Source organism: Micrasema longulum, unplaced genomic scaffold, assembly GCF_059751315.1.
Source record: "Micrasema longulum isolate JH-2025_06_02 unplaced genomic scaffold, ASM5975131v1 h1tg003470l, whole genome shotgun sequence".
NCBI lineage: Eukaryota > Metazoa > Arthropoda > Insecta > Trichoptera > Brachycentridae > Micrasema > Micrasema longulum.
The window spans coordinates 1,504-25,949 of NW_028280528.1; the positions used below are offsets into that span (position 1 = coordinate 1,504).

Here is a 24,446-nt window from a genome sequence, read left to right on the forward strand (position 1 = left end):
AGAGTGAGAGAGACAATTTCACACGTCACACGCGCAAATAGCAAAGTCGCCAGAACTTCTGCCAGATGTCAGTATTTCTCCGAGCTTCGTTAGGGATCATCCACTTGCATAGATTTAAAATATTATCACTTTTGATAAGTATAAATACATAATCAAAGCGATTGCCTATGAATATTCCATTTTTCCGATTTAAAATCTCATCTATCTATCATCTCATCAATCTATCGACACACAGTACCAAAATGCGAGGATGTTTTTGGCATTTATAAATTTGTTATTTATGTGCAGAAAAGACATTAAACTCATTTGAGGTAGCTGGTGTCGAATACATATTTTCTTAGTATTGCAATTCTTTTTTCATTGTAAAACCTTTAAAAAAAATATATGGAACTAAAGTACGATACGTATATCCAAAGAAGGCGTTAACTGAAGAGAAATTTCCTTATGCCATAAATATAATCCTTTAAATGTTCTGGCAAATTAAAAATCATTGGATTTTCAAAATCAGTACTGTTCGAATTTTATCTACATACATACTTTAGAATTCTTGCACAAAACTGCGTACATATATTTATTTTGTAAGTAAAATATCAGTAATTAAATTTATTAATGCATTCATGTTTTGTCAAAACCATATTAAGTTTTAATAAATTATTTTGTAAAATATATGTACATTTATTTGTTTCATTTCATTTTAACTGCAATTCAACAAATTTTTGCTTGTTTTGTGAATAAATTAAAAGAAAAAGTAGAGAAACAAAACAAAAATAAAGCTAAAAAAACCCATTTCTATTTCGGACTACCATTTTTTTTAAATCACGCCTAGTAGTGCTAAGGCTTTTAATAATTTTAGGGCACGACAATTTCCAATGATCAAGTGTTTTAGCTAATTAATTTTACATTTTGTAGAACAAAATATTGTTTATTATTTATTACTTGTGCTTTATTATTACTTCTAAATTAATAAATCAACAATATTATTTTTAAAGTAAAAATAAACTTAAAGCACCTAAAAAATCTTCTAAAATAAAAGCATTTAAGTGAGTATCTCATATGAATAATATGAGGTAGATGTCACTAACTAGCTTTGTTAGCGAGTTTTTTCATGTAGGAGAAAATGTAATCGACCATTAAAAAAAACAAACTTAAATTATAAACAATATTTCGATTTTGTCAGAATTTTTGTAGACAAGGATTGGATTCAACTTCCTGGGGAGCTGTTTATATTAACATATTACAACCAAGATCAAGAACATTTTAGAGAAGCTAGTATAGAAGTCCAGGCATCCACAGGGCTTAAGACCCGTCATTGACAGGTTTAAGTGGCCACTTAACACACTGTGCAACAGTCACCATTCTGCCCATATTTGAACATCTATATTCCTTCGATTCTTTCATGTGTTGATGTTTGTGAAGTTAAAAAGCTGAAACCTTTATTTAGGCGGGTGAGATTCGTCTAATTGAATTATTTCACCTACATACTAGGCAACGCCTGGAAATCTTATTTTTTCAATTTCTATACTTCTTCATGGACCAGGTGGATTCTCAAAATATCAACAATATTTTGAGTTTTTTTGACCCATCATTGACGGGTCATAAGCCCTGTGGATGCCTGGACTTCTATATTACCTTCTCTAAAATGTTCTTCATCTTGGTTGTAATATGTTAAATTATAAACATTATTCATTGTTACAATTGAAATAAAAACAAAAAAAAAAATACAAATTTTATTGTGAAAGCTACAAATTACACAAAAAAAATATGATAAAAACATTGGATACTAGGATTCGTCTTCTGTCATAAGATTCTTCCAACTCTCTGGATCGATTTGCTCATTGATAATATTTTGACTGGAACACTCTTGAGCTGACATCAATATTGGGAGACATGTACCCGTATTTGAACTTTCATCACTGGCATCTAAATTAAGAGAGAAGTGTTCGGCCTCACCTAAACCTGCTGGAATCTCTTTACTATTATGGGATTTGTCATGATCTGTGACAGTAGTGAATTCTGGAGAAAAAAAAGGTTTTGAACTTTGGTATTGTGAAGTATGACTGTCGTGTAATGATATGGTGCTAACATTTAACGAAATATTTGGTGCCGTTAGTAATTCCTCCTCGCAAGGTTTGTTCATAGAGGCTTCAAAGGCATTTTTGTTTTCTAAAGATAAATCAAAATTCTGTATAATTTGGTTATCGGGAGAATCTTTTTGTGAAAAACAAGATAAGAATCGATCACTCCATAATTCCAAAGACTCTGCAAAAGTAAAAAAAACATAAGTGACAAAATTTGAAGCCGAGTTGACATAGATCCATTGAATTATTTTTTTAAAATACCTTAATGAATATTATTTTTAGATAAATTTTACATTTGAAGCACTAACTTTGTGGTTATTCATTATAATAAAATAAATAAAACAACTTTGTTTTTAACCATTAAGTTTTTATATTTTTTTCCACCGACCGGTTTCGCAAAATGGAAACATCGAGTTTATAAGATAAAATATTAGAGATATTTTTTAAATAACTTTGTATTTTGTATAATTTCATTTGAACAATATAAAAATACTTAAATCATGTTTTTAAAAGATATATGATTAAACAAAAAAATTCATTAGTCTTATAAGTGCGTAGACTTTCACGGTCACTGTTACCAATACATATACATAATTTTTGGGTGATCCGGTGCAAGTTAGATTTGTTCAGCTACCATTGCAGGGGCCATCTTCGGGGTAAACTGTGTGAGTTTATCCTGGTGATGGCTCACGCAGTTTACTTTGAAGATGGCTCCTGAAATGGTATAAGAAACGTCAGAAGGAATCTAACTTACACGGGATCACCCAAAAAAGATACATATTAATTAGTCTCATATTTAGAATACCTATATACTGAATAATTTGATAATCTAACATTGTAATTATTATTGTTAAACAATTTTTTTATTGGTGCGAAATTACCTGTAGCGCGAATTTGATTTTTCAGAATATGTGTCTCTTCTCCTACAGTTCTGTTATTTTGTGAATTTCCTGTAATATCTACAAACACAGTTTCACTCGTTTCTTTTTGTACACCACATTTTTTATTTTCTTCAAACGAGTTGAATATTAAATCTTGTTCCATCGATGGTACACTTAGATCCAAGTTAGTTAAATGTGAAGAGAAATCATTCTGTAGTAACCTATTCATATTTAAAGTTTTACAAGTGGAATTAGGAAGACATCTCATGAAGTCAAATAGCATATTCTGGCAAGGAATTTCTTCTGATTCAAATTGCGAGTCAGAGATAACTTCGTGTTCAGTCTTTTCCCGGTTATATGAATACATTTCGTCATGCTTATCAATGTGTTGACTAAAATTTCTAAAATTTTCAGTTGTGTTTTGTTTTTCATTAATAACTCTATCAAAGGTAGGATGGTGGTTTGGTGAGTGGTGCAAGGAGTTGGTAAAGACAATTGGTTTCTCTGAGCAATGGTGTATGGGTTTACTAGAAAGAGGAGAGGAACATTTTCAGTTGGGTAAATGTAATATATATAGTTGGAATTCAGAAAAGGTATCAATGCAATGTGTATGTTGCCGCCAAATAGTTAAATCAGCCACTCAACTGAGCGGCTAGGCTGTTCATTAAATGCCGGCATTAAACTGAATGGCTAGGCTGCTCCATGAATGTACGTTAGACGAAAGGGTTGAACGTCGCTTAGCCTCTTTAATTTTAATTAAAAAAAATAAATTGTTTTATTTTTTCATTTATTTTGTAATGTGAAGTTAGGTTAGGATAAGTAAGATTAATAGTTAAAAAAATGTTTTTTTACTTAACTTAATACTTAATTTAACTAATATGTTGAATAAAAAACTATTTTTTTAAATAATAAAACTTAACCCAACTTATCCTAACCTTACCCAGCGGCCGTTTTGGCCGTTTCCAAAGGGCTAGTTTTCACCAGCCCACACGTTGAACGTTGAGTTATCTTAATTACGGCCTAGCCATTCAGTCGGATACCGCCATTTAAGGAACAACCTAGCCGCTCAGTTAAGTAGCTGATTTAACTATTTGGCGGTGACATGTAAATGATTAAAAAATTTCGAGTTGAAGGAATAAATGAGGAAAATTTTTAATAAAATTTAGTTTAAATTTTCAATCAATTTAATGAAAACCATAAAGAGGCACATAGTCATTAAAATATATCTATAAAATGGAGGTTTGTAATGTTTTGTAAACTTCGACATTTATAAAAATAGCTTTTAATTTAATTTATTTCAAATTAATATACAAAATAGAGATTCTTAATAAATTGGTAATCAAAATAAGCTGTTTGACGGTTTATGCTTGTGTGACAAATTTGTGGAATTTATTTTTTTATATGTCAGTGTATATGAGTTTTGTAGATTGGTCTCCAGTAAAAAAAAATGTGTTAAATATAAAAAATATATTTTTTGAACCTGATTTATCATTTATTTCATGTTGCATAAACATTTTTGGTTTCGGATGTGCATGTCCAAATATAAATAAATAAAACAAAAATTAATATTAACAATACATGATTACATTTTTCATAAATTATTCTAATAATTAAAATACAGTTTCACCAAGAAATGTCATTAGAAAAACTCAATCTAATAAATTATTTTGAGAACGCAGTTTGTCAAAAAAAGAGCATAAATTTATTTTGTCAAAAAAAGAGCTGATGTTTTATGGCTTTCCTCTTATTAAGAAAACAGCAGTACCAAATTAGAATGTCATAATCAATAACAAAACAAGCCACTTTTGCCAGCATAAAAACCAGTAATAATTTAGATTTTTACTATTTTAGATAACTTACGGATAAATCGATGCTATAATATATTATTTTAATTTTTAACTAATTACATATGCATAGGATGAATCAGATTGTGTCAGATGACAGAAAAACAAATACATAATATGTAGCTTTCAAATTTCGATTACAATATTTAATATATCTACCAATACAAATAATTATAAACTAATAAAATCAAGGATGTTTGAATCAAAGGGATACGATATAAGGATATGGAAATTGTAAAAAGTAAAATAATACAAAGTCACAAAAATTATTTTTTTTTAGTAAACAACGTAATAATCAGTGTTACTTATATTGTCGTTGCGCCGGTAATATCTGTTAAGGCACCTTGTTTAAATTTTTAAAAAACAACCCTTTTTTATGATAATAAAATTTTTACATTGTGTATTTGATATTGCATTTTATTGCTAACTAAATATATATTGTTACCATTATATAAGAAAAGTTAGCAAACACAGTTTTTTTATGGAGTGAGAGCTGGTTTAAAATCAACAGAGATGCATTGTGGCTCTGTGGTCGTATCGTGGACTCACGGATTAGAGGTCCGAGGTTTAAACCCCATTCAAATGTGAAGCATTTTCCATTTTTTAACATTGATAATTACAATTTCGACCGACAGAAAAAGTTGCCAAAACATTAGTGTAAATCAGAAGAAAACAAATATCTATTTACAATAATTCTTCTTTTTTTTTTGCACCACAACAGGCCAGGAGGCCCAATTACAGTGGTGAAATATATCACGGAACACGGAGGATTGAGAAAAATCACATTTTATTTTTTTGTTTTCTTACCGGGAATCGAACCCGGAACCTTTATGCGTGAGTCAAGCGCTTGACCACTACACCACGGAGGCCGCGTTTGTCTAAATGTTTGTAGACATAAATATTTCATTAATTTAATTTAAAAATTTCATTAATTGAATTTACCTGCGCAATAATCGATACATTTCAATTAAAATCACAGATTACTTACTATCATATTTAGTAGGCTGAGTAATAAATTTAAGTACAAACAAATTACACAAGCTTTGGCAATGAACTGCCATTGGCTTCAGTCAGTTAATAAAGCGTGATTGCATAAAGACACCATAAAGGCTTGATTATTTTTGTAGCCAAAACACATTACCACATTCCTTGGATTTAAACATCCTTTCCAATAATAATAAATTTTAAGGGCCATAAACTTAGCATAAAGTTACACTTAAGTATAGTAGTATAATTCGGATGGGAATACCATCCTTATTCTACTACTATGATAAGAATGGTATTTCCATCCAAATTACGCCGAGTTTATGAGTAAGGCCCTGAAATAAGTTAACAATATCAATGTATATGCTGACACCTGTCAGTATCGAAATTGCAAAGTGAATCATAATAATGATTAAAGGTACAATAACCATATGAAGTAAACGTGGTATAAAGATTTCATACTTTAATAAGGATTTATATAAATAAACTTTTGTCATCAACAAAAAAAAACATAAACAGCAATTTTTTTTACACTTTTGCCATTTTAGAAAAGTCTTAAATGTAAATGAAGAAATAAACTTACGGTAAATAATGATCGTGCATGAGGAATTCTCACGCATTGTACGGAAAACATGCTAAAATATTTTGTGTGATGTTCAGTATTCATTGTAAGACTCTAATTTTCATTTTTAGATAAATTGATTGAAGGTTTTTTAAATGAATGCTAACATGATGGAGAATTATTGAAATAATTGAAACTTTTTATAAAATTTCTCCAGACTTAAAACATCTAAAAATATTATATTCAACGTATTCTTAATTTAGATTAACATATTACATCAGAGATGGAGTTAGAGAAGGGAATATGGAAGTCTGGGTATTTACGGGGCTTTTGATTTGTCATCGGCTGGTTTATGTAGCCACTTTACACACACCGTAACATTCACCATTCTGCCTATATGTCTGAACATTCATATTTCTTAAGTTGATATTCATGATGCGGGTGATATTCAACTGACTGAATTATTTCACTCACAAACGGTGAAACACAGCATAATGGAGAATGTTACACAGTGTGTAAAGTAGAAATGATTTTCGACATCGTTGATATGTAACATTTATTTCAAAAGGACAGAATATTTAATAGACTCTGGACTGTCCCCTGGAGCGTAAGATTGATCATCCTACTTTAGTGTTTTATTTTTTTTTTATCGAGATACGCAGTGGTCAGTATACCAAAGCAGATCCCTATGCACCATTAGATGTGGAAAGGGATGATGAAAGAAAAAAATAACACGTCCGATGACTTTCTATTTACTTCTACAAACTTTTGACGAACTTTCATAAATCATTAAATTTTATATGTAAAATAAAACATATCAACGGTGGAAAAGCAAAAAATTACTAAGCAACATGTTCTAAGACACATTCAAACAAGAGCCAACGAAAGTTTTTTTTTTAATTAATAAAAAATCTCATATTTACCTTACCTATATTATATTAGAGTGATTTCAACATAATTTAAATAAAAATGTGAAATATGAGATTTAATTGGCATTTCTGTAAAGTTGGCTGTGTCGCTTAGTAATTTTTACCTTTCCACCGTCGATAGAACATGATTTATTATTTAATTCTTTGTTTTGTTTTCATTGGAAATTATGAAGTGTAAATACTTACGTAGCATTACTTTTGAGACTGCTAGGTTTAGAAAAACTATTTAATGATTTTCTTTGTGCCAAATTAATGCTTAAAGGGTCGGGGAAAGCGTACCGAGGTGACTCCTGTTCAGAATCGGATGAGTTTAGAGTTTTAACCGGATATTTTGGACGCCTTTTAGAAAATCTTTTGACCTTCACGGGGCTGGGAAAGATCTGTTTGAAAAATTTTGGATTAATTTTAAATTTCACTTCATCATCCATATCATCCTCCATATCACCATCCATATCATCATCTTTATCACCGGATTTTCTTTTGTTTTGTGTGGTGTGTGACTGCAGTTCATTATCTAAAATTTATTTTCAAAAAACAATTAGTAGGTACAGATAAATCACAGACTTCTACCAATTTTATTTGAATGGGGAAGTTCAGTGCAACAGAAAATAGGATATGAAAAATGTTTTCTCAGGCGCGGAAAAAAATAAGACTGCAAAGGGTTAAAAATGAATTGTTTACAAATTATAAATTGACATGTCAGTTAGCAAAACATCGGAAAAGGGATGAAACCAGTCACTGTCTTTTACTTCTGTAATAAATTACAACGAACCTCCGCCAAGAATTTTTTTTCACAAACTTAAATGTTTAAAAAAAGTTGTGATTCACATCACTATGAATGTTTAAAACAAAAAAATACCTTGAGTATTTTGAATTCTCGTATTTTTGTGGGCAAGAATTTCTGAATCAATTAGTTGATTATGAGAGCGACGAGTCATAATTTCCTTATTTGCTACTATTTTAGTTGGTACTGCCGGTGATGCTTGTAGAGAGCGAAGGCTACGTTTTGTTGCTTCAGGTAGTACTGGCGACACTATTAGGCTTGATTTTTTTTTTCGTCCTCGTTTTTTTCTGAAACATTTGAAAGATAATTTTTTACTTAATTTAACAAATGAAGAATTTTTGCTAGTTTTATTTTTTTATGTACTGTTGCCCTAAAAGATGCAGATATCAGAAGTCCTTTTATATCCCACACCACATTGAAGATTAAGAAATTTTCAAAACGGGGAAAAATTAAACCTGTTGAAAGTTGAGTGAAGAATTCACAAGTCTACACATTTTATTCTCGATCCAAAATAAGATCAACCTACTACAGTACGAAATTAGGTTCATACATATGTTAGCTTCATCCGGGGTGCTCTGATATTAACTCATTCGGACCCTGAGATAAAATAGATGTTCAACCGATATATTCAATTGTAATGTATTGTGTTATTCAAGAACAAAAGAGGAAAGGTAAGCATTTGAATCATAACAATGATGAATTTTTATAAATTAATGATATAGATACTGTACTATATAAAATAACGGAATGCTGGTCTTGATTAATTTTTATAGACAAACCTCAACGCACTATGATTATGAAAATATATTTTTTAAAATATCTAAGAACCCTGATATCTTGCAAACTTGTGTCATCCACACAATTTCTGAGCAGCCTGGTCTTGGGGTGCATTCCGTAAAATATACTTTGTTACAATATTCAAGAACCGGTGAAGTTAAACCAACAAATAAAAAGAGACGGCGATTCAGCATATTCTTGACAATCGACAATTTTGATAAAAATGCAATTAGATCAAAGGGTCACTTTTTATTTGGAAAAAAATATCCTACAGAGTTTTGCAGGCTGTCAATAGCAACGATTCTTTACCAAATTTCAAGCGTAGCACTTTCCATAAGGTAATCGAAGAATTGGGTTTCCCATATTGTAATCAAAAACGCGACAGTTTATTGACTGAGCGGGAAGACCTAATTCTTTGGCGTAGATATTATTTAAGAGCTATCGTAGGGAAGGTCGTACGATATACTATCTCGATAAGATTTGGATAAATGCAGGAGATGTATAAAAAAAATTGTGTTGATAATACCGTTAAATCGAGACGAGAAGCTTTCGCACGCAGCCTTTCTGTGGGACTCACTTATCTGTTTATAGTGTTACATATTGGAAGGGCCTGCAGGATTTGTTCCGAATGGTTGGTTAATTTTCGAATAAAAAAAAATCTGCAGACTAACACGACGCAATGAACGGAGAAACATTTTCGGAGTGGTTTAAAAGTATTTTGCCATCACTGGAGGAATATTGCTGCATCGTTATGGATAACGCTCCATATCATTCTGTCAAATTGGACAAGCTTCCAAATAAACAATAGAAAAATGTGACATTATTCATTTTGTAAAGTGGTCACTTAATCCAGCCGTTGATAGGTGATAAGCTCTGTGTATGCCTAGACTTCTATACTCCCTTCTGCAAAATGTTCTCCATGTCTGTTATAATATGTAATATGTTAACATTATCAGCTCCCTAGGGGGTCGAATCCCGTCCTTGTCTACAAAAATTTGGACAAACTCAAAACATTGATAAAATATTTATATTCTGATACTATAACCATCTTTACTATCACCATCAATAAATGTATAAATTGCTATCATTTTTTTTTATGCAAGAAGGTAATTAAAATTAAAATAGAAATTAAACTAGCTAATTAATTTAATTCAATTGATTAATCGGGATTAAAAGAGTTAAATTAGTAGTGGGCAAGGAGGTGGAGCATTGCGCGATTGCAGGTCGATCTTATGTTGGATTGAGAATAGACATTAGTAAATAATATGGTTATTATTCAATGTCTATTAGTAAGTTGTTTATAGATACATTAGGGGCAAAAACAAACTACAGTAAAACCCCCTTTTTACGTTTTTCAAGGGAGCAAGAAAAAAAGTGTAAAACTGAGGAAAACGCTAAAGTGAGGAAATGAAAAATGTATGAAAAAATAGGAATAACAAAAAAAAAATTGATTTGCAACACTATAGTGTACACATACTTCCAGAAAAATTGTAAAAACAGTGACAAGTGGAAATTGTCAATATTTTTTTTATCTATTTTCAATGATTTCACTAAAAATATTTTTATATTTTTTCTAACAATATTATGTAATCTGTTTTTTATTTGATTTAAAAACAGCATGTTAACATTATTTTATGTGTAAATAAAAAAAAAACGAAAATAGAATTTTGAATTTTAATAACATAAAATATTTTTTCCCCTAAATGTTGGGAAATTTTATTTATACGATATCACTTTTTTTTTATGGCATCATTTAAAACAACTGTCATCTAGTTCGCGGCTTTTTAAATCATCTTTTTTGTAACTTTAAATATTTCTATTGTTATGTTTTAAATATCGCAATTTAATGATATTAAAACTTTATTGTTTTTAAACGTTTGTCAACTGTGTATCATGGTTTGTGCACGTCAATATGACGTTTTTGTTCAAATGAAAACTAAGACTAACCCTAAAGGTTAATAGGAACTAGGAACACTTAAACAAAAAGGTCAATTACACTGCACCTGCTTTGAATTTAGGTTAAGAGAATAATTTATCCTTTATTAGTTGTTTACCTGTGTTTATTCTTAATTCGTGTGGCACACGCGGTGGCGCGCGGGCCGCGGCATCTTTATTACGATATAATTTTGGCTTTTTGACACATCAAATGAATTTCGAAATTTTTTTAAGCGTAAAACTGGGGTTATGAAAAATGGAAAAAACGTTAAGTGGGGAGAATATTTTTATGAGAATGTATGACGAAAAATGGAACCTTAACATTTTTGTCTAAAAAGCGGGAAAACGTAAAATCGAGGAACGTAAAAACGAGGTTTTACTGTATATGTAGTTTGACAATCCACAGTACCTACAGTTCTAGAATAATTGATGTTATAAAAACAACTTACGGTGAAGGCGCAGAATTCTTTTCACTACTCTCTCCATCAATATTCTTAGAATCATTTGTGTTTTTACTATTTTTTCCAATTGTAACATTACTAGCCTCATTTTGATCTTCTTTCAGTAACATTTTTAATTCTGAGGATGTAAATATTTGCCTATCAACATTGGTTTCTTCTGTTAGATCTTCGGAAAGAATTTTTTCAAATATTTTCTTTTCTTTCTCGCGAATACTTTTCACAGCCGGTGTATAACCTAGTTCAAAATGAAACACTTTATTTTATCATAAAAACAAATAAATGCTACCTACATTGTTATAAAACTCAAATTAAATAAAATAAGACTCGAGATAATATAATTGCATTATACCTTTTGTTTCCATTGATGGAGACTTTTTTGCCTCAAGAACATCAAAAATTTTGTCTATTTCTTCTTTCTGAATTTTATTTCTGGTTTTTATAGGAGTTGACAACTGTTTTTGTTGATTGACTTTACTGGGTGTAGGCGATTGTTTTGGTTGATTGACTTTATTGGGAGTAAGCAACTGTTTTGGTTGATTGACTTTATTGGGTGTAACCAACTGTTTTGGTTCATTAAATTTACTAGGTGTTGATATAAGTGGAGTTTTTGACTTCCTCGTTCTTAATCCATAATTTTCCGAATCCTGTGGTTTTACCATGTCTTTTGTAGGAGATTGCTTTGCATTATTCTGTTCAGATTTTCCTGGGCAAGAATTATCATCTCGCTTATTTGCCTTTCTGGGTGACTTATTGTTTGTGTTATCATTTTCCACATTTGACTCTGTTAATTTTTTTAATAGATCAAAAAGAACATTAGCTTTCTGCGTATCTATCAGAAGAACATTTTTTTCCTAGAAAAAAAAACAGCTTTTAACTAGATATTGTTTTAAAGCAATGACAGGTATTTATTTTTCAGACTTTCAACTTTAACACACTTACCGTGCCAATTTTTGAAACAGACGTTTCACTATTAGGCTCCTTGGAATACTTTACTGTCAAAAAGTTAAGTTTTTCATTTTCTTCTAAAACAAAAGATATTCTGATTTATTTGATAACCAAAATAAAATTTAAAAATATATTATCGTTATAAAATTACACGGCTGACAAACCTTCCTGCAACTGTGTAGCCGATACAATATTTGATGAAGAAGGTTTTTGATTTCCATTTAACTTACTGCTAGAAAGCTCTCTGAAAAGATAAAAAAAAACTATGTAATTTAATTGACAGATAATATTAAATAGCACATGTATGACCTGTTAGCATTCTTATGCAATGCAGATCCCAGTTTAAAAAATGTGAAAGAACCACTTATATATAGCAAATAGTTATTGGCTTACTAACCACATCTCATATCTAGCAAATATTGAATTTCTTTTGAAAAAATCTGTAAAAAAATTATATTAATGAGATAACAAAACACAATATATGTATATGCAAACTTCAATATGCAAAACAGATATTATATTCTAAAGAATGGTCGGCGGTATGTAAACTCCTGATGTCACTGCGACTTGAGTATATTTATTGTGATGAAACCTCAGAGTAATACTTCACTAGAGAAGCTCTACTGCACAGAACAAAACAATTCCAAATTTTTGGTTTGGTTTTTAGTTTAACAACAAACGTGTAATGGGCAGTTTCAGTTTACAGTTGCAATTCTCGACCTGAGTACCTAGGGCCCGTTGTATTGCTGTAAACTGTAGCTAACTTTGAGGTTGATAATCATAGAATGGTTTTTGTACACATTTATACTTGGATAATTTATATAGCGCCGTTTTTGTGAAAATCACCTCAAGGGCGCTGTACAATAAATAAATATCCCAGCACGACTTGCAGCTACAGAGCGCATGGACAATTAGGATTCTTGTTTCTCGTCTTGTCTATGGGCGACTCTATTAGCCAGTGGTGTGTTATTACTCTAAAGCCGAAACTGATATACATAAATATTTCTTGGTTTATATTTCAGTGTAATTTGTTGCCACAGCTGTTGGCACTGATTGTCAATGTTATTAATTAAGTGCTTTATTGTGGAAAGTAAATTTGGTTATATTAACAAATAACAGTATGTATATGTTCAGCTTTTGTTAGTTGCAATTAAAATGAAAACATTTCCTCATCCCGGACGATGACCTATTTCTGCATATCTCATAACAGTGAAAGTCCATTAGGGAATGAAGGCACGGAATTCAATTACCTGCGAATAGAAGTGCCATTTTCTTTGCGCTTGTAACTATAATTATATGTCATTGAAAGGAATTCGTCATTTATTGATTGTATTAACTGAAAACTGAAAAAAAGTGGGACTAGATTTGAACCTATTTGTTAATCTAGTAATGACCAAGAAGTTATTTTAAGAACAAAGTACATAATATATAAATTTATACATGGGAGCCCTGGTATGAAAGATGACCCAAAAGACTTAATGACATTTTTTTAGGTAGCCAATTTTGATATTACAAAATATCAATGTTCAAACTTATAATATTAGAAATCAAACACTGATTTAAGACTACTGAGTTTGTTCAGTAGACTCAAATCAGTGTTTGATTTCTAATATTATAAGTTTAAATACGGAGTTCTACAAAATGAACACTAAATCAATCAATCTATGTTCAAATTTGATTTAATACTTCTAGCTAGACTGAAGTCTAATTTTTGTACATAAGTAATTCATTTGAGAATTATAGAACAAAATGACACTAAAATAAAACATTGAAAATGCTTTTGAGGACACCTTTAACACAGGTAGTCTGAAATATTTTTTGTTTTAGTTTTTAAATGTAGTATAATTTATAAAATCTAGTAATAAGTGCATATTAAAATACAAAAACATTAAAGTCAAATTAAACTCAAATAAAGCATTTCAATCAGTACTACAGTAGTAGGAAGTGCATACTAACGAATTCAGATTTTGTAGTAATAATATTCGGCTTACTTTGATTGAATTAATCCACTAGTAGATGGTGGAAATAGTGGTTTCTCTGTTTGACTTTGGCTGTGACCTGCACTTTGCTCCGAAGATAGTATTCTGTTAAATAAATGTAAGCATGTTGTTAATTGAGGGAATTATACCCGTATGCAGAGACAAAACTTAAGGTGAGGAAAGTACATTCTAATTTCAAATGCAGAGAAAAACCCGAAGGTGAAGACAATAGAATGTACTTTCCTCACCTTGAGGTTTGTCTCTGCATACGGGTGTTAGAAGCAAACTTGGAAATCTCCACCAAAAACAGAAAATTAGTTATTGATGCCAAAATAAACTATACACAAAAACCTACCTACCTAAAATAATAGCGTAATTCGAAACCGTCTCTAAATCTTGCAAAAACAGAGTTCAATTATACTACTTGACACCGCAAACTTAGCATTCTCTATTGAGTTAGTGAAGCATAATTAGAAATCTCACAATTCTTTTTTCAAAGTTTTTCACAAATATCTTAGTAACTTCAATGGAGATTTCAAAGTTTGCTTCTAATACCCACAATTGACACCAATAGTTTATAAACTTTTATTACTTATCTTTAATTTGTTATTTATATGCAAATAATATAAGTTGGCATAAATATTCATTTCCAAAGAACAAAACGTACCTGAATAAATAATTAACTCGTTTTTTTTCGGCAATATATTTCATTTTCCAAAAGTTAAGAATTTCCTGAGTTGCAGGATCTGTAATATCAAATTATTATACACATATAAAGCCCGGTTATTTTAGCAATAAGAAAATGTATTACTAATTCAAAAGCGATCTAACCAATTTTTTCACTGTTTTCATTTGATACCAAAGCTTTCGATTGTTTTACTGGACTTTGGTCTCGGTGATCTAGGTAAACAGTTTTTTTCTTCTTCTGCAGATCTAAAAAGATATTAGACATTTGATTATAATTTTGAAATATATTCTTTTTGATTACACAGTTAACATCCAAAAACAAATAATGTTTAATTATTACTGATAGATGTTTATTATAAATAAAATTTTAAACATTCTAAAGTTATCTTTTTTTTAATCTGTGGGATATTTTAAATGATATTATCGGCATTTGAGATTTATCACTTATCTATAATTTCAATATAATTATCAAAGGTTTAAGATATATTTTAAAAATCCAGCAAATTCAAAGATGTAAAAAGATGAATGGGCTGGTAGTAGTATTAAAAGGTGTTGCCATACTATGAGTAGCCTCTCTGAATTGAGTATATATTTTCTGCCGTTCAGCACATTTGTTGTTTTTCGACTTGTAAATTGGGAATAGTTTTCCATTTAAAGAGCAGAACATCTGTTGTCCTTTCCTTTGGCCTCTAAAAAATTTTAACATGAATTATTTTTACTTCATAATCTAACATATAAAATGAAAATAACAAATAAATATAAAGTGTATGTTGAATAATCAAAGTATTATATATATATATATATATATATACTATGCACAGGTACAATCTTCTTCTTCTTTTTCTTCAGCCTTATTCTCTTCTCAGCTGGATAAAGGCCTCTTCTAAACTTCTCCATTCCTTCCTATCACCCGCTTTCATCATCCATGTTTTACCGGCTATCAAAGCAACGTCATCATCCCATCTTTTCTGTGGCCTTCTAATACTTCTTTTGTTTGCCCATGGTCTCCACTTTATTATTCTGGGTGTCCGCCTGTTATTGTTTTGCTTCGCTAAGTGTCCTGCCCACTGCCATTTTAATTTTGCTGCATGTTCCTTGATATTCACGACTCCAGTTCAGCGCCTTATTTCTTCATTTCTTATTTTGTCTCTTAGATATATATCAAGCATCTGTCTTTCCATGGATCGTTGCATGCATTTTAGTTTCTGGCTACTTTTCTGTGTTACAGACATGGTTTCTAGTCCGTATGTCGTCACCAGCGACTTGTTTATTTTTTAAAAAAATGTTTCAGTTTGCCGAAAGCAGTCCAACTTAGCTCTATTCTTCTTGACAACTCCGCTGTCTGGTTATCTTTACCAAGTTTGACTTTGTGTCCTAGATATATGTATTCATCAACCACTTCGATTTTGTTATTGTTAATGAAAATATCTCTCTTTAATGGACACTCATTGTTTTATGAATATTCATTTCCAAACCAATCCTTTTTGAAGCCTCATGTAGTTCCAAAATCATTTCGCCTAGTTCATCCATGTCTTTACTTATGACCACTGTCATCTGCGAATCTGAGGTGACTCAAGTACATGCCATCGATCTTTACACCCTTATTCTCCCAATTTAGGGTTTTAAATACATCCTCCAAGGTGTAAAGAGCTTTGGCGGTATTGTGTCCCCTTGTCTGACACCTTTCTCTATTTTGTTTTTATCTGTTTTTGTGTCCTCATTAATCCTCGCATCCGTAGTAGCGTTGTCATAAATTAAGGTACAGGTACAAAAATAATTTAAAATTTCCCGTGGCATGTTTATGAGATATTACTCTCAGACAGTGTTCATTGAATTTAAAAAGGAAGATGTATAATAAAAGAAAGAAATTATTGATCCATTTGATTGTAAGAAAATAACATTTAAAATGCACGTCTTAAAACATACTTTTTGTCTTATACTTAGTTTCAATAATGAAGTCTTATTTTATCTTATTTTATTTTATTTCTAATTCTTAATATTTTATATATATTTATATTTTCGACACTTGACACTTGTGCAATATTTACACACATGTCCACCCTCATTCCAATATAACACCTACTCACCCACCCTCTCACTCACTTACACTCACACAAACACACTAGTATGTATTGTACGTGTATTTAATGTATTTCTGTGGATATCTGTCATTGGTTTTATTCTCTGTATATTTTATTTGTTATATTTTTGTTGCATGTATTACTGTTGATATCCCCAATAAATAATAAAATAAAAAAAAGGCAAGGACATCATATTGGTTGGACATGCCTTTGTTCTATTTTTATAATTTTCAATAAAATATTTCATGGCGACCTTATCAAAGTCAATTAAATTAGAGACCACATGTGCGGTAGTCGAAACACTACAAATTCGATGTTCGAATTATAAAAATGAAATTACTAACCTTTTTTTCTTACTTCTTACGCGAACATATTCACTGGATGAATCACTTGTCGTATCACTTTCACAATCTGTGGTTGATGAATCAATTATTAGTGGCTCTTTGAATTTTTTTATTGATTTTTGATGTTTTGACGGAGTACTACAATCCCTAAAAATATAAAAGAAAATACATAAGAAAAAATGAAATAAAGATAAACTGATGAACTTTTAAAACAAATAACGAGGTAGTCATTCTACTTGAAAAAAGTGTAGATTAGGAGAGCTGTGGATAGTAACTATACTGTCTTACTGTAGATAATAGCTAAAAAGGTACATTAAAAATGTCGATTGATGAAAATAATTGTCTGAACAAGAGCAATATTTTTTTTTGTAAATTAGTTCCACGGACTGGGTAAAAAAACAAAAAAATATGCTGTGTTATATTACAATTAGGAATATTCCAATTTATACTAAAGATCACTTAAAAGATTGGGATTTATAACCTATATTACATATTATATGAAATGACACAATAATACTTGCATTGTTTTACTACAAGATGGTTGAAATGTCTTATGATATTCAATGAACTCTTTTCTACTTGTTTCAGGCGTTTTGTTTGAGATCACTGGTTTCCCTGTAAAAAATACAGCACAATTAAATAAAATGTAAATTTTTATGTTGATTAAAAGTAAAACCGAACACATATTGTGTTAGAAATAGTATACTTAAAAACGCATGCTAGTGTCTTAATTTTTTAATTTTAAAAAGTGCAAAAATGTACATTTGATAGTAACGATAATTCACAGTTACAATTTCATGTTGTTATTATGACCAAGAAATTATTATTATAGGAACATCATTTTAGATCCATAAGGTACATATTTGGGCTGAAATAATACTAGGTGCAAAATTACGCAGTACAAGCAGTATAAAAATACTAGAATTTAAACTATATCCCGGAAATTATTTATGTGATTCAAACATAAAATCTACATTAACTTTGTGGTCAAACATTTTAATTAATGCCAGTAAATATTAGTGTTTAACTTAAATTTTTTATTAATATTGATATTTAAATGTTTAAAGCACACTATATGGCAAAAATCATCCTCGTTAGGATGTGTTGCCTTAACCAATTAAAAAAAATAGTCTCTTCGTCAGGACTACACTCACTACACCAACGAGTGTCCTGACAAAGAGACGGGTACATCTCGAAACCGGTAGACATAAAAAGTTGGTAAGTAGTTAAATACTAATATTCATCATGATCACTCTCTTTCCGCACCCAATGAAGCATAGGGCACTGCATTGGTACACCAACTGCAGCGTATCTTGACCATTTTTTGTTACATGAAGGTAAGATGATCAGTCTTACGCTTCAGGTACCAATCCAGGGACCATGAAATATTCTAGTGTGAAAACATCCCTTTGAATAAATAGTTCGTATCAACCATGTCGGGAATCGAACCCGAGACCTCTAATAAATAAATACTAATATTCACTTACGGTAATTATATGTAGGTAACTGAGAATGATTATCAAATTAAAAACCTTCATACATCTAATTACTAAATAATTTAGCAGTGATAGCAGTGATAAACATGAATAAACAAAATGCGTCACTACAATTTGACTATCAGTCCTGTTCTAATAATGTGTTTGTATAGAATTTTATTAGTACATAAATTATTTACATATCCAATATACAACTAATGAGTTACAAAAAATCATATATACCAGTGGAAAATCCAAACATGTTACCGTTCTTTCGCATTTTTTTACCCGTCCCCCATTCCGTACTGAATAAATCACTCGAATCATCTGAATCCAGTAATAACAATGATCTTTTTAAGTTTTCGGGGCTGTCTATTTGTTGGATCGCCTGAAATATTTGTTTCTCAGGTCGATTGGGAGGAAACATGTCATCAGTATTTTGAATTTCTATCGATTCTATTTTTGCATTTTGCGAAGATTTTCTTTCTTCAGAGAAAATGACAGGACTTTCGGGTAAGTCTGAACTGTGTGCTGAGGGTATAAGAAGTGATATCGAGTCAGAATCTTCTATATTTATAGAAGTGGGGGTAGCCTTGACTCGAATGGAAGCAAGTTCAATATCGGTACTAGAATCTGGGTTAATTTCAATACTTGGTGAGATGCGTTTAGCAGTATCATCCTTTTTGATTTGTTTGATCGGTGTCACAGGAGCTGAAGTTTTGCTAGGACCTAGTAAAAAAAAAGAAACACTAATTCATAATACAAAATAAACCACCCTAGGTAGACTGACTAACAAGTCATTAAAACCAGCTTTCTTTTTCTGTTTGATGAAAAACCAGAAGTAAAAACAACTATAGTTTAATAATTGTGTACGTAAGGATGATAATATATTATTATACTGAATTAAATTAGTATTAGTTTGACTACTAGAAAAACTAAAGACTATTTATGGCAATTTCAATGTTGCTACATAGCTAAAATGAAATGTGTGGCAGTATAAAATACGACAGCAAAAAAATAAGCATTAATCCTTAATTGCACGGTATCTAATTTGAAACATACCACAAAAATGACCATAAAAGTACCTAAAATAAATAATGCAAATGATTTTGTGATGTTACAAATTAGATATATAACCAAGATAATACAAAAGAAGTGTTAAGGTCCAATGGCTCAGGTTCCTCCATCTGAAGTTCATAAAGAGGAAACGAGTTATTGGATGGTGTATGAATCAACAAGGCAATGTTGTAAATTGCCTAAATTCAAATGAAAATGAGCTGTACAATTATGTATAGAAAAACATAAAAATTACTTTCTCGCTTTCCATCAATAAACATATTTAAGGTAAACACATTTTTTCATACCTAATATTTCCATGAGTGTAACCATTGCATAGTGTGGCAAATTTGATACATATCTATTTTTGAATCCATTTTTAGCAGATGAAATATCATTTTTAATATATAAAAAAACACTAAAAAAATAATCATGCAATAAAGGCTTGATCATAAAAAAAATAATTTGAAAAATTCAATACAAATGAAGTTCTTAGAATAATTTTATATTTGTAATTTGATTATTTTAGAAAAAAACATAATTACAAAGACCTTTAAATTTATTTTATTTATCAGGTAGTTAAAAGAAGATACTTTAAAAAATAAGAAGTTAGTAATTTTTCATAGTTGTTGTATCTAAACAACTAAAAGACATAGTTTAAATTCTTTAATAATAATACATTTTATTCCAGCTCCATCGGGCGGGTAGTCAACCAGCCATATAACCTTTAAAAAGTATAGAAGAAAAAATATTGGTTAAATAATAAATGGCATAAATAAAATTCTTTAATTGGAACAAGCAGCTCAGAGAAATGAAACGAGAAAACTTTTTCAAAATTGCGCATGCGTCAACAATTTTATTACTCTGGGAGTTGTAGAAAACTTGAGTGACCATGCCTATGTTAAAAAAATTACCGAGTTAACGAATAAGTGATTATGTTGGCTCTTAAACTAAGTAATGTGTGAGAAGAAGAGATTTTTTTCCTTCTGGAGAAATTCTGCGATATTCCAGTTGTCTCTCGAGAGCCTTAACCATGGTTGTCTACTTTACAAGGCATCAGGTTCTAAAAGTTTTGGAGATCCACTGCTGACAGTTCTGCAGGAGAGTGCGAAAGCCTGGAGACTATTTTAGAACACCATAGAAGCGGACAAGGAACATAATAGGGAGCGCAGTCGACGTGTTATTAACTCTTAAACTGTGCTAAAAAACTGTAAAATTGAACAGACATACGAAAGAGACATATTAAGTCTTGTATTTTATGTAGACTCATAAAATATCATAGTCACATGAGGGTTAATAAAAGTGCATTGATATGAATCCAATTTGAAAAGAAATCTTAGGGCACTGACGTATAATAAATAGATATGTTATTCCCTTGCAATCAGCATCTTAGATTTAGCAATCGCTCTCAACAATAAAAAAAGAGATAGCAAATAACAATACACTTTGCGAGAGAAAGAGATACACGTATTTAACTCTCCCTTCCTGGTGATGTGTAACTAGCACACATTGTATCTAATAATTTTAATATTTCTATAAATATAATAAATTATGGGTTAAGATTTTTGGAATTCTTCCGTTATACGTTTACATATCGGTTAAAATATTTTTTAATAAATAATTAATATTTATTGGGAACAGAAAAAGTGGGATAAACCACCAACACGTTGCAGAGTATGAAGTAAACGAGTACCGAATATATAATTGTCTCACATACTCCTATCATCTCACTCTAGATATTACAGGCATATTCGGGAGCGAGAGAGACAATTTCACACAACACATGCGCGAAAAGCAAAGTTGCCAGTACTTCTGTCAGATGCCAGCAGCCAGTTAGTAGATCACTGAGTTTTGTCAGGGGCGTTATTTTACCCGCAATGCGAGCATGATCTAATGATTTGAAATATTATCACTTTTGACTCCAACTATAAACAATTGAAGCAATTGCCGATGAAAATTCAATTTTTCAATGACTACACAGCACCGAAACGCACGGGTGTTTTTGGCAAAGTAAGGGAAGGGTTAATTAGTTCATATTTCTGCATATCTGTTTACTATAGCTACGACACGGGCTGTCAGTGTTATTATTTACAAACTATAAAAATGTAAAAAAAATAAAAATAAAAAAGTGTATTTACAAATAAAACATTATATCCAAATTATTTTTTACAGTTGGAGAATAATAACATAAAAACTAATGTCTGCTAGAGAATGGAGGCAATTAAGCTACGAATCAAAATGCCATCTACTACGCGCTTGTAACTTGTCCATTTAATTATATGTCACTTAAGGGTGAGTGTTTATTAGGCATTCAATGCAAATTTATTAAAAGCAATCTGAAAAAAATTCTAATGGTTTTGATGGTAGAGAAATTAAACAAATGCAAACAAATATATTCATAGTCAAGTCATAATTACTTACTAAAATCCAGCTAACTAGCTGCTGAGCCCAAAGAAAAATATTTTTACTCAGGGTTGTTACCACTAGGAAACTAACGCATGTTTATGTAATGAAGTATTCTTACCGGCTGCACTACTTGGTGGTTTATCTTTTCGTTTAGTGTCAGTCCAATCTAAAAGATTTTTGGTATTGGTGTTGGCACTGAAAGTTAAAACATGAATTTGAATTAACATTACCAGTCATGAAAAATAAATACGTAATGGATACATTTGGCACACATTAAAAAAAAATATGCACTAAAAAACAAGGAAGACTGTTTTTAACTATTAAAATGTTTATTTGCAAACTGATTAGACCTGAATTTATTTAAATACACTTACCCTGAACAAAATTTTTGGATGGTTTCATTTGGTAATCCAAAATATGGATTGCGTAAATCGGGAATGATTCTTTTGATAAAAACTTCTTTTAGGCTTTGCCAAGTTCTGTTAGTTTTCTAAAATCGAAAAATAAGAATTTATTTACATGAGCATCACTGTCCACCTTACGATTTAATGGTCAGCGTGTTTGGCTGCCACGCAAGAGGTCTTGGGTTCGATTCCTGACATTGTTATGAAATATTTATTTAAAAAAGTGTTTATACAATTGAATATTTCGTAGTCCCTGGCCTGGTACCTAAAGCATTCATGTAATAACAATGATCCGAGATACGCTGCAGTTTGTGTACCAATGCAGTGTCCTATGTACCATATGGTGCAGATGAGGGAATTATGATAGTGATAATAATAATGGTTTATTAACAAACAGTTATTCCTTTATCTAAATGTTTTTGTTAATAGATTTATCTGGATTAGGTGCAGTCTGCATAACTAGATGCAACCTGTTTTAAGGCAGACATTTTTGTGTAGAGCAAAATAAACTAATCATGACTACCGACTAGTGAATTTACTACACAATTTTAACTATCATTTTTATTATTTCTGAATGTGTTTTTATCAATTTAGATATTGATTTTTAAACCTTGTTCCCTTTACTTTTTTATATATTTTTTAATGCTAGTATAATTATATGAATATTGTATTTGGGGCGAGTTGAACAAAATATAATAATTAAAATTTTATGCATACTCCAGAATCGGCAAATTCTACCCAAAAACGACGACCTTTTACTTCAGAAAATCCGTTTTTATCAATGATGTATTTTAATATGTTTTTCTTTTCCAACATAGAATATCCTTTTCTGTTGTCTCCAGAAACATCGGTTAGTGAGGACCTAAAAGAATCATATAGCAATTATTCTATGTTGGTTCTTACTACTTAGTGCGAGGTATGCATTTAGAACACAGTTTTGTAGCGAAGTAAACAAAATTCTCAATCCATCAAAATTTCACAATAATAAAACTTGATTAGTGGAGTTCATTCAACTAATACACAATCCAATTATTTACACACATTTTTATCTTTTTAGCATATTAAAAATTTTAAGATAAGAAAGTGAAAAATAATATTAAAAATTCATACGCTGTCATTTTGAAAAAAGAGCTCAATTTACAATGTATCTGTCAATTTTCAAGACTGGATGGATTATTTCCAAAATCGTCACATGCTTGCATAAATAAACAACGGCGCAAGGCCAAAATGTTTATTTAGTAAAAAACTAAATTTGACAAAACCTCAAACCGGCCAAATGCGAAAAGAAAAGCGTCAAAAAGGCGCTCAACGAAATTTCACCTGGACCACAGATAAAGTGGATAAGATGCGATGCGATACCATGATGCGATAACGATAATATCTATGGATATCAATTGGATGCGACTTGGGACTTTCATGATGTCTATGCATTTACAAGGGAATAGAGAACTAAACAACCTAATTCATTACTTTTATCTTTGGGCGCACTGTCATTTTCCGCTATTTTCCGGCTCGGCTATTGTTTGTTTGTGTTTGGTTTTTATCTTCCTCGTGTTTTGTTTCAGGAGTGCAATAATCAAGATTTTATACAAAATGTCTTTTAATGAGATAAGCTTAAAATGGAATGGTTACCAAGTTAATATGCTGAATAATTTGAAATCATTATTCTACGATCAAGGATATGCCGATGTCACTTTGGTATCGGAGGGAGAGAGTTTAAAGGCGCATAAAATTGTTTTGTCAGCATGCAGTCCTTTATTTAGCAGCATCTTTACTGTAAGTTTCTGCTGTTTATAGTGGTTACAAGTGAACTATAAAGTAGATGTTTAAAATA

At 30.7% G+C, this 24,446-nt stretch overlaps 1 protein-coding gene across 3 annotated transcripts; it reads right to left on the reverse strand.

Annotated features, from left to right (window-relative positions):
• Nucleotides 1-1,714: 1,714 nt before the first annotated feature.
• Nucleotides 1,715-23,997, reverse strand: LOC148270750 (uncharacterized). Of its 3 annotated transcripts, XM_088242234.1 has the most exons (19): nucleotides 23,723-23,997; nucleotides 23,330-23,474; nucleotides 22,583-22,698; nucleotides 22,327-22,403; nucleotides 18,990-19,475; nucleotides 17,793-17,886; nucleotides 17,272-17,418; nucleotides 15,408-15,535; nucleotides 14,991-15,092; nucleotides 14,827-14,905; nucleotides 14,172-14,264; nucleotides 12,345-12,424; nucleotides 12,175-12,257; nucleotides 11,585-12,086; nucleotides 11,224-11,470; nucleotides 8,138-8,349; nucleotides 7,465-7,792; nucleotides 2,960-3,180; nucleotides 1,715-2,259 (listed from the first exon to the last, which is right to left on the reverse strand). In XM_088242234.1, the coding sequence occupies exons 1-19, from the start codon at nucleotides 23,728-23,730 to the stop codon at nucleotides 1,781-1,783; spliced, it is 3,627 nt and encodes a 1,208-aa protein (XP_088098360.1). In that variant the 5' UTR covers nucleotides 23,731-23,997; the 3' UTR covers nucleotides 1,715-1,780. The 3 variants fall into 3 exon arrangements, with proteins under 3 accessions (XP_088098360.1, XP_088098362.1, XP_088098363.1); XM_088242236.1 differs by lacking the exon at nucleotides 2,960-3,180 and having other exon boundaries at nucleotides 2,102-2,259; XM_088242237.1 differs by lacking the exons at nucleotides 1,715-2,259; nucleotides 2,960-3,180 and having other exon boundaries at nucleotides 7,422-7,658.
• Between the last annotated feature and the right edge of the window lie 449 nt (nucleotides 23,998-24,446).

Coding starts and splice junctions, on each gene's coding strand:
- LOC148270750 (XM_088242234.1), bottom strand. Junction 14,265..14,826: donor CGAGTTAATTATTTATTCAG/GTACGTTTTGTT, acceptor TTTATTTAACAG/AATACTATCTTCGGAGCAAA. Junction 7,793..8,137: donor GAGAATTCAAAATACTCAAG/GTATTTTTTTGT, acceptor AATAAATTTTAG/ATAATGAACTGCAGTCACAC.